Consider the following 13049-nt stretch of genomic DNA (forward strand, 5'->3'; position numbering starts at 1 on the left):
TTGGTTGTCCACTCGTGTTTATGCTCACAGATCCCTATTAGGCTGTGGTGGTGTCGGGTCTGATGGCAGAGTCTGTCTGTGATGTGGGAGGGGGAGGGACCTGCTGCGGGATAGTGTTACTTCTGGCAGGTGGTGGGTGGACTCCCTATTCCCAGGGCACTGTCCCGCCCCTCTAGCCTCAACGCCCCCTTTCACTGCGTCAGCCTCTGAATAAAGCCTGCTCACTGCTCAGCCTGGAGGAGGTGGCAGCTGACTTGCCACTGCCTCAGCTCCACACGCTGATGCCTGCTCAGGGTCCCTCCTGTCCTTGTACCCCAGGCCTCGGGATTTCAAACACTTCTGGAATTGCTCCTACCTCAGCACAAGTCTTCTCCCACCAGGGCACTGCTTCCTCCTAGCTGATCCCATCTACTTTCTGTCTTTCTAGAGTTCCTCGAAACATCCCGTCCGCCCATCTTGTTTTCCAGGGCTGTACAGATTTGTTCTTCTTCTTTCCTTTTCCATATTATTTCTAGGGATTTGGGCCCTGAGGAGAGATAGACCAAGCGCTCAGTTTTCCTTTGTGGTCCAGTCTCCTTAGTATAGCATTTTTATTGTCATCTGGGACACAGTGCTTTTGGTACAGCGTGTCCTGCTTGTAGCTTCAGAGAAGCACCACTAGCCCAAGGGACAGATCCCAAGGCTTAGTATTTTATTTTATAGTATTTTATGTATGATCGTTAACAGCTATCACTGATTGCTGTTAGTTTTTGGATGCTACACCAAGCACTTATGCTCATCTTTGCATCTAATCCTCAGAACGATTCTGTGAGTTGAATATTATTATGGCAGTCTTACACCAGGGGAAGCTGACAATCAGAGAGGTTACCCACCACGTCCAGGTTCACACAACTGGTAGGAGGCAGAGCCGAGATGTGAACTCAGGCCCACTGACCTGAAGCCTGGATTGTCGCTTTGCAGTCATAGCTCTCTGTTGCTGGGACATGGTGGTGACTGGATGAGGACAGCTGCCACGAGTCCTGTAAGCAGGAATAGAAGCAGAAAGGAGGGTTCCATGGTGTGCACATGTATTTTTTCCTTGACCGAATTCATATTCCTTCCAAACATAATTTGGCCTTGCTTCTCTCTCTTGGCCTGAAATATAAGAAGCCATGCATTTCAATCTTCCTCTGATAATGAGAATAACATAGGAAGGTAGTGAGAAGGGATAGTGGTCATCATCCTAGCCTCTCTTCTCACTTAACCTTTCTTTACTCTCTCACTCTATTAACCTTTAAAAAAAAATTTTAGCCCTCTGCATAGTTTTCCTCCTTCTCGCTCCCTGTAATGCCTCTTCCCTCTTACCCCATCTGCTTCTGGTTGGCATTGGTGGTGGGCGGCTCTCAGACTTGGCTGCATCCAACAGCCGTCCGCTCATCATCACCATCACCATCATCATCATCATCAGCTCGCCTACAAGGTGAGCTCCGTGGGACAGAGCCTTTCCTGCTGGTGCCTGGAGGGGTGTAAAGGCCCCTACCAGACTGCAGGCTGAGGATGAGAGCCTGGTCACTGCATCAGGTCCTTCTGACCTCAGGGTCCCTCCCCGCATCCTGTGAGACAGGCTCTCTGGGGAGCCAGGTGTCCACCCAGACCTGAGCAGAACTTACTGTCACGGAAGCCCACAACCTGCGGGGCAGGCAAATGAAGCTGTTGACACTTTAACTTTAGGAGGTGCCTAGTTTTTGGCAAGTTCATCACCTGTACTGATGCTTAACAAGAGTCAGACATTTTCCCGAGGCAGGGCCAGTGTCACCTGGGACGCAGCGTTTTTGGTACAGGGTGCCCTGCTTCTAGCTTCAGAGAAGAACCTCTAGACCGAGGGGTGGATCCCAAGGCTGCTCAGGGGCAGGGAGCAAGGGATCAGGGCAGCTGGAGGCTGCCTGGACCACCATTCCAGGCCTGGCAGATGCTTTGAAACAGGAAAACTCCCCTGCTCAGGCCTCAGGAAGTGTGCACATCTTTTCAGCCTGTGTTTACTCTGTCTCTGAGAAGGAAAAGTAAAACAGCAACAGCCAAATTTCTGTTGGTGTTTTTGTTCCATATTTTGATTGGGGAACTGAATCATGTTTTTCCTTTCAAAACATGAAATTGTTAAGTACATAACAGCTAAATTAATCCATGACCATAAATTAGTTAATTATGTTAATTCAGAGTCACAGAATTCAGTCTCATTAGCGTTTCCATTAAGCAGTTCAGGCTTGTGAGCATTTTAAGAGGACAGTTTAAGCTGCAGATTAATCTTCAAAGGCTCCAAGTGCGTTTTGAACTGCAGCAAGATTTAAAATGCATTGGGAGGTTTGGGGGATTTAGTGAATGTGGGCAGCTACTATTAAGGAGCCAGTGCTCTCGGGGAACTGGGGTTCCCCACCTTCCCACTGCTCACCTCCCACATTCTCATCAAAGGCCCCTGCCTGCTGAGCATCACTAGGCTAAGCAGGAGCCATGGGAAGGAGGAGATGGACAAGAATCAGCCATAGCTCCTTCACCCCTGTGTCTCCCTGGTGGCCGTGCCCTCCCCCGGCTGCCCTGCTGCAGCCACCCCCAGAAGGCAGGTGAGACTTGGCTCTTGAATGCTATGGGCTACACAATCTGGGTTTCTGAGATTGTCCTCACAAACACTGAATGAGGAGTAGCTTTGCTCCTGGGCGTATGTGGGAAAGACAGATAGACAGGGAGAGATATATTCAAGTCCAAGTGACAAGCTCTCGGGTGGTCCTGTTTATGGCAGAGCAAATGTGTTATTTTCATGGTGGTGGGGTTGTCTTATTTTTACTGTTGTCTTGTCTCCTTCAGAGGCCAGTTCAGGGCAAGTGCTCACTCACTCTGTCACAAGTGCCATCCTCTCAGGCTTCTTTGCTGTCCCCACTTGCAGGGTGGATATATGGGTGCCCCGGCTGGCTCAGAAGTGTGCTGTTCTGTCCGGTGTCCCAAGCTGCCACCTCTTACTGAAGAGCCGTGTGTCCCTGGTCAATCCACTTTTGTTCTCTGGCCCTTGTTCTAGGCCCTTGGCCTAGTGGGGAGACCATGAAAGTCAGTCTAGATGTCAAATCTCTAGTTAATTGCTGAGGCTCTTCCAGTTTTTACTGTTCTTTGAAAAATCAGCAGAACCTGATTATGAAAGAGTGACCTGATTTAAAATGTAGTTGTCATTATTATTTAGGTATGGCAAGGCCAACAGGTCAAGACACAATGGCCATTGAATAGTTTGTTTGGGAATAGAGTTCCCAAGAGGAGGGGGCAGGCTGCACCATGGAGGGCCACATGGGGAAGCACCAGGGTCGGTCAGGAGGCAGAGGGGGTGAGGGAACTAGTGGGCTGAAGCCTTTATTGTGGTTTCCACAGGGAGGAATGGGCAAGGCAGGGTAAGCAGGCTTAGAATTGGCTAGTTTGAATAATTTCAGTGGGCTCTGGGGCTTAGGGGCTGTCCCTAGTTGTCTGGTACCTGGTCGTGGGGTGATTAGGGCAGGTGGAGAGTGGCCCGGAGTGTAAGAGCCCCATAAAGGAGGTGGTTGGAGGGTGTGGGCTCTGGATAAGCTGGTTTGCACATGAAAGATGTGCTCCTGGGAGAGTTCTTCACTATCTCTAGCAATTGGCCAGCCCTGAGGTACGAGGTGTCCGTCCCTCCTGGGTCAGCAAAGCCCCGAAACGTCAAAGCATCAGAATACAGAAAATAAGACATGGTTAACACAAGACCCTACTTAGAAAGGGCCTCATCTCATTGACCCAGGGCTCCATGGCAGGATAAGCCCATGAGTTTACTGGTGCACCACTGGCTACAGCTGCATTTCCACTCTAGAAGGAAATGAAATGACTCCATCAGGAGATCAGGAACAGAGCGGGAGGCCGAGAGAGACTTGGCTTGGTGATTAGCCGCTGGTCTCCACGCGCTTCATGTGACAATGGTAAATCTAGATGTGTTTTGACTACTTGGCAGACTACAGCTCCCTAGGGTTCATAGAACAAAGTTGTCATGTGTGGGCATATTTAGAGATTTGAGAGCCCTGTTACTATCTTAGGCGATAATAAGAGTTGACAGAAACCTTTTAGGTTTGTAGCATTTCTAAACAACTGCTGAAACCTCACTTGGCCCAGAATGGCTGCTGGTGGAACAGAATGCACTGTAGTTTCAGTGGGAAGAAAAACCAAAAACCAATTCTCGGTGGATTTGCTAAAATAAACTCAGGATTAATGAGTGAAATTTGTTGTGGAGGCCTATTTGTCACACTCAGGAAGCTAAAATCTAATTTTACTTGCCACTGTTCATTGCTCTTGCATTGCCATTCATTTGCTGAAGGCAAAATACATTACTTCTCATAAACAAAAGTGGGCCCAGCGTGTCCCACTCCCCTGCCTGCCTTTGGACGTTAACAACCTTGGCTGATAGCTCACTTCTTGTATTGGGGTGTGTGTGGTGTGTTCATGCATGTGTGTGTGTGTGTGTGTGTGTGTGTGGTGTGTGTTCATGCATGTGTGTGTTCTTCCCATTGCCTTTCTTTTTTTTTTTTTGGCTCACCAACAGAAATGTATTTTCTCTCAATTCTGGAGGCTAGAAGTCCAAGATCAAGGTGTTAGGCAGGTTTGGTTTCTTCTGAGGCCTCTCTCCTTGGCTTGCAGTTGGCTGCTTCTCGCTGTGTTCTCCCATGGTCATTCCTGGGCCTGTGTGTTATCTGTTCTGAATTTCCTCTTCTTCTAAGAACACCAGTCATATTGGATTAGGGCCCACCCGTGTGACCTCATTTTGGCTTCATCACCTCTGTAAAGACCCTATCTCTACATACAGTCACACTGATCTCCCCATTGTCGTTTAACATCGAGCTTCCTCAGAAAGTTTTCAGCAGAAATGCTGTGTCTCGTGCTGTTTTACGGGGTCCACTGCACGTCGATGGGTTTACCTTGCCTTATACAAGCCTGTAATTTGGCAAGTTGCACTCTAAATTAGAAGCAGGGGAAGGGAGGAAGGACGGGTCACTATGAAAAAAGCATTGTTGGTTTTTTTAACTTTACCGAGAGACTTGTAAAATCATTCATTTCAGCAAGTTCTCCCAGGGCATTTAAAGTATTATTGGGTTCAGGCGATTTTATAGGAAAGCATATATGGTTTAAAGTGAGGCAAGCCTGTGTGGTTCTTTCCTGGATGCAGCTTCTGTGCACAACCAGAGCTGCCTGCTGGGGGACTGGGCCCCGAGAGCACTCTGAGTTGTTCACCCAAACACAAATTCGTCAGGTCCCGCAAAGCACCACCCTCCTTCGACGCAACACTCCTTCCACTTCGTGCCCACAGACCTGTCCTCAGAGTGGACCGGTCAGGCCTATTTCTCCTGCCACTGTGAGCTCTGAACCCAGCACGCTGCAGCAGTCGTGGGCACGCTAACACCCGGGAGTTAATTTGCCATCCAAATGATTTGCCCAAATTATTTTTATACCTGACAATTTATGGTAAACAGGTCTTTCCTTTTTCATTAGAGAAATGATTACTGTTTTTCTTCAGTTTGGCATTTCCAGAGCCATTCATATTTAAAGCTAATATTGGAACAGCAGGTTTCTACTGAAAATATTTACCTTTTCTTTGTTGGCAACTTGTCAGTGTTGGGAAAATAGATACTTCATTAAAATCTAAGTGCATTATGCTTTCTCTCTCCCCGTCAGTCACTGCTCTTCCGAGATGAAAAGCATTGTGAGAGGTGTTGGGAAATCATTCTGGTCATATGTTTTTACTTATTTTTGGGTGTCTTCAGGATCTCGTTCTTCTCGTTCAAAAAATAGGTTCCAACACCTATAACTTGCATGGAGAAGTCCTAGAATAGCAGGTTAAATTTCCCCACTAGAGCATCAGAATGGTTTTGGCTGCCTGTGTGGCCGGCGGGGTCTCCTGCCCTGGAAAGTGCATTGACAAATGGAAGGGCATAAACAGTGCTGCTGCCGTTTCTCTACAGCACTGGGTGCCAGGGTGTCAACATATATTTAATCCTCTCAACTACCCCCCAGGTAAATATCGTGGAAAACAAGGGCTTGGAGAGTTTGAAGCCCTGGCCCAAGGTCACACAGAGCTGAGATTCCACCCCAGGACTCTCAGACCCTGCTCTCTTTACCCCCACTGCAAGCTGCTCTCTGTCTTGCCAGGGCCATGCCTTTGCTACACCCCACTGCCAACGTCCCACACTTTTCACGGCCCCTCTCTGGGGGTTTGTGGCTGAGAGAGCTGAACACCTGGGCCCAGCATCTCTGACATAGCCAGGGACACAGAAGCCCTGCACACACAGACCAGTGACTGTGGGAAGGATGGCACTTCAGGCCACCCTGTCGCCTCTTGTCCACCCAGAAGTCAGAAAGGAGAAAGTACAGTGAGCGATGTAACAGCCATGTGGGCTGTGGCTGCAGGTGGCTCTGCCCCGCCTATAAAAGAGAGAAAGTAACCCCACAATGGATGCCAACAAACCCAGAAAAGATTTGGCTCTCGTTATAACTCCCTTCATCTTCAAAGGGAAATTAGTTCTTACTCTGTTGCAATTAAGAACCTCTGTTTATGAAAAGACACCATAAACAAAGTGAGAAGACAAGACAGCAACTGGGAGAAGATATTTATGACATGTATAACCAACAAAGGATCCGTTCCCAGTACAAGCAAAACCAGTATTAAGCATACATACAATTGTACAAAGTGGTAGTTTTTAAAAAGCAATGGAAGGCATAATCCAAGATTCTGAGCAGATTCCTCGAGGAGGAGCAGAGCATTGCTAGGGGTCCCAGTGGGTCACGATTGCATTTGCATCAGGTAGAGGGTTCATGGATGTCCATTATTTTGTTGGGCTTTATAACTAACGTGTATGTGACATCTGATCCTTCATACGTATCAAATAGTCAATTTTTAAAAAATAAAGATAAAAAGTAATTAGTTATTGCTTTAAACAACCCCTTGGAGAAGTATCATTACCCCCATTTTTACAGGTGGGGAAAGTGAGGCTCAGTGGGGTCAAGCTAGGTACTAATACGTGCATTGATTGCTTATTGCATGCCAGACGCTTTACACAAATCTTCTTTTTTTAGTTTGTGTGGCACCTTTAGATAGATACAATAACTTTTATCATCACAGTTTACAGAAAACTGAGGCTTAGTGAGATGAGGAAACCGCCACAGTCACTAACTGGCCACATTGGTGGTCAGGCAGGGCTCTCAGCGTGGCATGCCCTGTCTCCCTCCTGCTGGCCCCAAGGCACAGCATGGGGGAGAGCTCAGGCCTCTCCTCTGGAGCAGGTGATGAGATGTCTACGTCCCCTTGCTGCGTGGCTCCATCTCAGGGCCTGAACCATGGCGGCTTCCCTTGGCCATCCTGCAGCCGGGCAGTGAGGTCCTGTCTTAATCAGCTCAGGCTGCTGTAGCTAAATACTACAGACTGGGGGGCTTCAACAACAGACATTTATTTCTCATAGTTCTGGAGGCTGGGAGTCCAAGATCCAGGTGCCGGCCCATTCAGTTCCCTTGTGAGGGCCTGCTTTGTGGCTCGCATGCAAGTTTCTCTCTGTGTCCTCACAGTGGAGAGAGACAGAAGACACAGGCTCTCTGCTGTCTCTTCTTATAAGGGTACTACTCCCATCATGGGGACCCCACCCTCGTGACCTCATCTAAACCTAATTTCCTCCCACAGGGCCCCATCTCCAAGTACCATCACATTGGAGATTAGGGCTTCAGTATATGAATTTGGGGGGACACAAACATTCAGAACATAACAGATAGTAAAGAGAGGAAGGGAAATAGACAGAGAGCCAGAAGAGAAAACAGATGGTTTTGAAATTTATTTCTACTGCTAATTTTTAAGGCCTTCTAGCTGTAAAGAGATGGTTCTTCTGATGACTTCAGCGCCATCTTCAGTCACTGCCCATGCCCACTTGGCCGACACTCCCACATGGCTCTTGGCACTGTTGTTGAACTTCTTTATGTCACCCAGACCTCAACCTCAATCTCACTGTTGTTTTGCTATAAATTTCTCTGGTGTTGATTTTGAGTACAATTCCCCAGCTTTTGCAGCAGGAGTTTCCAGTTAAGCTTGGTGGCCCCCTCCCAGGTATGGGACCAAGAATGTTGTGCCCTAGAGTGGCCTTCCCCATCCCTACCACCACTGCTGTGCTACTCGGCCTCCCGAGGACCCCTGCAGTGACTCTTACATTCTCTCAGCTCACAACTGGGGAGCTTCAGGGAAAATGTTAAGGAGAAAACCTCAGGGAAACCTGTGCCTTCAAAACCAGGTAGAATGAATGGGTAGAATGGAAGAATTTACTGCCATTAAGTCTTCTTCAAATCCTCTTTAGATAGGAAGTTTCTCACCCTGACAAATCATGAAGTGCATTTAGCTAGTTGTTTACAATCCATGTGCAACTGGGCGAGAGATTAGAGGACAAGATCATTTGAAATTGACGTGTTAGAGATCTTGTCCACCAGTTATCCATCTAAAGTGACAGCAGAGCATCGCCACAACTACAGTTTAAATGGATGGGACAGGAGGATTTCAGTTCCGTAAAACTTTTGTCCCTGAGCACCTGGGGAAGTGTCTCCTCAGAGTCTCCTTCCCGTGGTTCTTCCTGCTTGAGCCGTGTACCTTCTGTTTTCACCTTGAGGAAAAGTCACTATTTGTTTTTTAAAATTGATTACATTCAGAGTTTCTCTTTTTTGAGTACCTACTGTATGTTGACCTGGATTCTGGGATATAGAATGAATAGACCCAGTCCAGTCTGAGGGGACCTCTGCTTAGTGAGGTGAACCCCAGAAAGAGTGCTGCCTGGGCTGGGGTTGCATGGGAGGAGGGTGCTGCAACCCTTAATAATCATGTCTTGCAAATCTTTAGTGGTGCAGGGAAATGTTCTGTATACAGTTTAGTGGGAAAAAAGGACTTCGAGAGAAAGTGTATGCGGTGGGCAAAGAAATATACTAGAAGAAAATAACCAAAATATTGTCATGAGTTATTTCTCTATCTCCCAAACTCTGCGAAGAGCATATATTATTCTTATAATCAGAAAAAGTCTCCTTTTCCATGATACGTTAAATAGCTCTGAGATTTAAAATTCATTTTGATGAAAGGCATGGCCATCGTACACATGGAGGGAGCTGGGCCTGGTGTGGAAGGGGTTCCTGGGGGCCTCTGAGTGGCCTGGCTGTGGGTGCTTCGTGGCCACCTAGAGTGCAGATCCAGGTGGGGTGGCAGAAGTTTCCTGAGCCTCAGAGAGGTCTGACTTTCTGTGTCTACTAGTGTCCAGGGAGGATGTGCACACAGCTGCTTCCCAGTCATGTGCCAGCATCACTGAGACCCCCTGTCTGGGTGAGGCCCTGGGGTGGGGGCGGGGGGACCACACCTGCTGGATGCAGAGTGCGGTCAGTAATGGAGGCAAACTGGGCACCGGGGCAAGGAGGAGAGACCCTGGTCAGAGAGGCAGGTGCTGGGAGAGGCTTGTGGGAGCCCTCTCTCTTGCCCTCGCCCTCTTTCCTTTTGGGGTGCTCCTGAGGAAGCTGTACTCCCCACCTCCTAAAGGCTCCTCAATGGAACATGGAGCCTGAATACACAGGAGATGAGATGGCGCCTCCTCCGTGGGCTGGGGTGTGGCCTCTCTCTTCCTCAAAACTCATAATTGTAAATCAGGGTTGGAGTAATTTTTTTAAAAAAGAGAAATAAACGTAAACTGTTAAAAGCCAGGAAAGTTGAATACAGCTGCGGAATTCTATTATAGAAAAGTCCATTTTTAAATACCAGCATGACATCACGGTACTGAGGAAACTGTTGAAATCCTACGTTTTCCAAGTAGCTTTGTTTTCTCTGTTGCCCTTATGGCGTGGGGACACTGTAAGGCAGCCTGGGGTGTCATTTTAATTCTTTCACATCGGCCAACAAGTAATAGGGAAAAAGGTTTCCAAAATGATGTTGGAAAAGCTCCTAAGCTGTTTGGGGCTCTCTGGCCGCACCCCTGTCCACAGGATCACAATCTCGGGGCTCATAAAAGGGCCAGGTGAGCAGGAATGTCAGTCTCCTTCTGTGCTTTTAGGCATCCGCATGCTGGACGGGGACGTGACGGATGTGGTTGAGGCAAAGTCGCTGGGCATCAGGCCTAACTACATCGACATTTACAGCGCCAGCTGGGGGCCAGACGACGACGGCAAGACAGTGGACGGGCCTGGCCGACTTGCTAAACAGGCCTTGGAGTATGGCATTAAAAAGGTGTGAGTAACCCAGGGCTGTGGTGGGGCTCTCAGGGGTGGGGGAGTAGTAAAAAAATTTTTGACAGTTAAAATTAGAGTGACGTAGGCCAGAGCTCTGAAACAGGACTAGGAAGGCCCTGCTGTGCCAGGACCAGAGTGAGGGAGAAGTCACTTAGGGGCTCAGGGAAGTGGCTCTCTACCAACTGGAGCGGGAGTATTCCACCTCGTTATAGAATAGCTACTGCGAGTGCCAGCTGGTCACCCACCAGCCCCAGGACTCTGTGCCTTGGAGCTTGACCGCCTGCAGCTGAGAGGGGTGTGCAGGCGGGTGTTACGCGTCTTAGACCACTTGGCCTGTTATTTGGACCATGCAGGTGGAAGGTGTGTCCTGGGCCCTCAGACTTTTGCCCACAAGAGTACCCGGCTGTGGAGCTAATCCAGACCCCCCAACCCCTGCAGCAGGAAGTCTTGGTCTTGTTGCCCTCCCTGCCAGCATGCAGCCCAGCATGTTTAGAATTTTTGGGTAGAACCTCACCAGGGACTAAACAGAGCAAACATCTGAGTGCTGGTTCTTCACTGACTGGCTAAGGGGACCCAGTGGGAGGCTGGCAGGCTCCTCCCAGGAGGCCCACCCCCAGCCACTCTGTGATCATCATTCTGGGACCTTGTGAGTCAGAAAGGCTGGGGCAGGGTGGGGGGGACAGGAGATGACCCAGTTCTTACAAGCAAGGTGGCAAAGCAGATTTCTGGGCAAGGACAGCTTCTTGGAACAGACAGATGGAGCTGTGATCAGCGTCTGGGCGGCCCTGGGTGGCCCAGCAAACCCCAGCCCAGTGCATAAGGTGTGGCTGAGTCAGGTCTGGCAGGGGTCTGGGCAAGAAGTCCCAGCGTCCCCGGGGCAGCATTCATACCTCTGACTTCTCTTCTGGGAGACGGGAGAATGTGGCAGCAAGGTGGGCGGGTGAAGCCCATTTTATTATTCACATATTTAAAAACATATTTTACAAGTTCTTATCTTATTATAACTCATGCACAGTGATTAAAATGTAAATAAACAGTTACTGAATAAATCTAATTGTACCACAGGCTTATATCGAAAACAGCCCTTCTTTGGTCTCCCCCTGTGCATCCCCCAGTCCTGCCCCACAGAGAGCAATCTTTTTTAACTCTGCTCATGATTTCCTTTTTCTAAATAATATGATTTGATTGCTTTTCTGGATGTACTGAGTTTGATCATTTTCTATTAATTTCCTTTTATGGAGGCTGAATATTTATCTCTTAGAATGCCAACCCAGCCACCCCCCTTCGCTGCCCTTTCCCTCTGCCACACACACACACTAAACACCTGGGAGATTCTCCCATTTCCTCACACTTCCAGGCACCGTGTTGTCCTGCTACTCCTGGCCGGGTGAGCCAGCCTGCACCTCCTCCGATGGCTGTGATGTTGGTCCACGTGTATGAGGCAGAGGCTTCCTTTTCACTGCCCTCTCCCCTTGTCAGCTCAGGTCTTGAATGTCTGAGAAGCTAGTGACCAAAAGTGGGTGACCACTCAGAGCTCAATACTCACCCGGACACTCAACGTGAGAAGAAAAGTCAAAGAGAGGCAGTGTAGACATACATAAAACATCCATAGCATTCAAACTTGTCCTCACGCTAGGACACCAGACAGCTTCCTTGGTCCCCACAACACCAAGAAAATGCAAAGTCTGCTTCAGTCAGGTTGCTGAGCACCTGGGCTGCCCCAGATGCTGGCCTGAGGATGCCGGAAGGTTCAGGCGTGACCAAGTTGGCCACTACCCACGAGGGGCTGCCAAACTGAAAAATCTCATCTTCCCAGCTGCCGGCGACCACTAAATCCCTTGGATCTCACTGCGGATGACAAGTGAAACATCCTGAAAATTAAACTTAATTTAGGCTGTAAATTAGAGATTGCATTTTCTGCATGGAGGCTACTACTTTGAACGGTGTTAATCCTGAACGTCTGACATTTCTATGAGATGATTTCTAAAGATTTCAGATCTTAGGATGGGGCCCATTGTTTCCTGGAGAGGTCCCGATTGTTTTGACACAATTGTTTGGGTTCTTGACTGCACTTAGGTGTGTGTGGGCAGAGCCCATGTAGGACTTTGGGAAGTCTGGAGCTGCAGAGAGGGGTTCTTCACATTCCGAATTCTGAGCAGCATCGCTTCATCGAGCAGTCAGGGGAGTGAGGAAGTTGCAGAGGGGACCATGTGGTTCCCCATCATTCTTGTCAGGGTTTCTTGAAATACTGAGGTCATTCTGGGTTTTTTTAGTCATTCTGAAGTAAAATATGTCATATAGGGAGTCTTAAATTGCAGCTGTCTAAAGTTGTCACTGAAAATCCTCCTAGAAATTTGATGATCTCAAACCAAACCACATCCCCATCTGTTTTTCCTCTTTGCGGTCCCATTTGTCACCTCCCGTCTTTTTCTGTAAAATCTGACTTCATCTTTGGTAGATGATGTGGTTTGGTGGTAGGAGACTTCAGAAGCCATAATTTGGCATAAAGACCTGTTTAACCTTGGTCCTTACAAAGCCTTACTCCTCACGTGACCTGTCATCCACAGGAGGAGGTTAAACATCACTGTGGCTGAAAGTGCTGGCCTTGTCCAGATACCGGGCATTCGCTAGCCCTCAGTAACAGTGCTTCTGAGTTCATGGATGAACTCTCCACTTCCCAGGCAAGACACTAAAATGCGTTTCGATCAGGTTGAGGTTGTGGCTTTCCTAACAGAAATGTAAGTTCATGGCTAGGGCTGAAATGTCCTGTGTAGCTTCCGTCCTGTGGCTTCCCTATGAGCAGAAGA

At 48.4% G+C, this 13049-nt stretch overlaps 1 protein-coding gene across 2 annotated transcripts in view; it reads left to right on the forward strand.

Moving 5' to 3' along the window:
* PCSK6 (proprotein convertase subtilisin/kexin type 6) overlaps positions 1–13049 on the forward strand; it is a 187898-nt gene that overhangs the window by 86907 nt on the left and 87942 nt on the right. For both annotated transcript variants that reach the window (XM_058542304.1, XM_058542305.1), the window contains exon 7: positions 10068–10240. In XM_058542304.1, the coding sequence (XP_058398287.1) occupies positions 10068–10240 (173 nt within the window). The remainder of the gene's footprint in view (positions 1–10067; positions 10241–13049) is intronic.

The sequence above is a fragment of the Diceros bicornis genome, chromosome 5 (assembly GCF_020826845.1).
Source record: "Diceros bicornis minor isolate mBicDic1 chromosome 5, mDicBic1.mat.cur, whole genome shotgun sequence".
Classification (NCBI taxonomy): domain Eukaryota; kingdom Metazoa; phylum Chordata; class Mammalia; order Perissodactyla; family Rhinocerotidae; genus Diceros; species Diceros bicornis.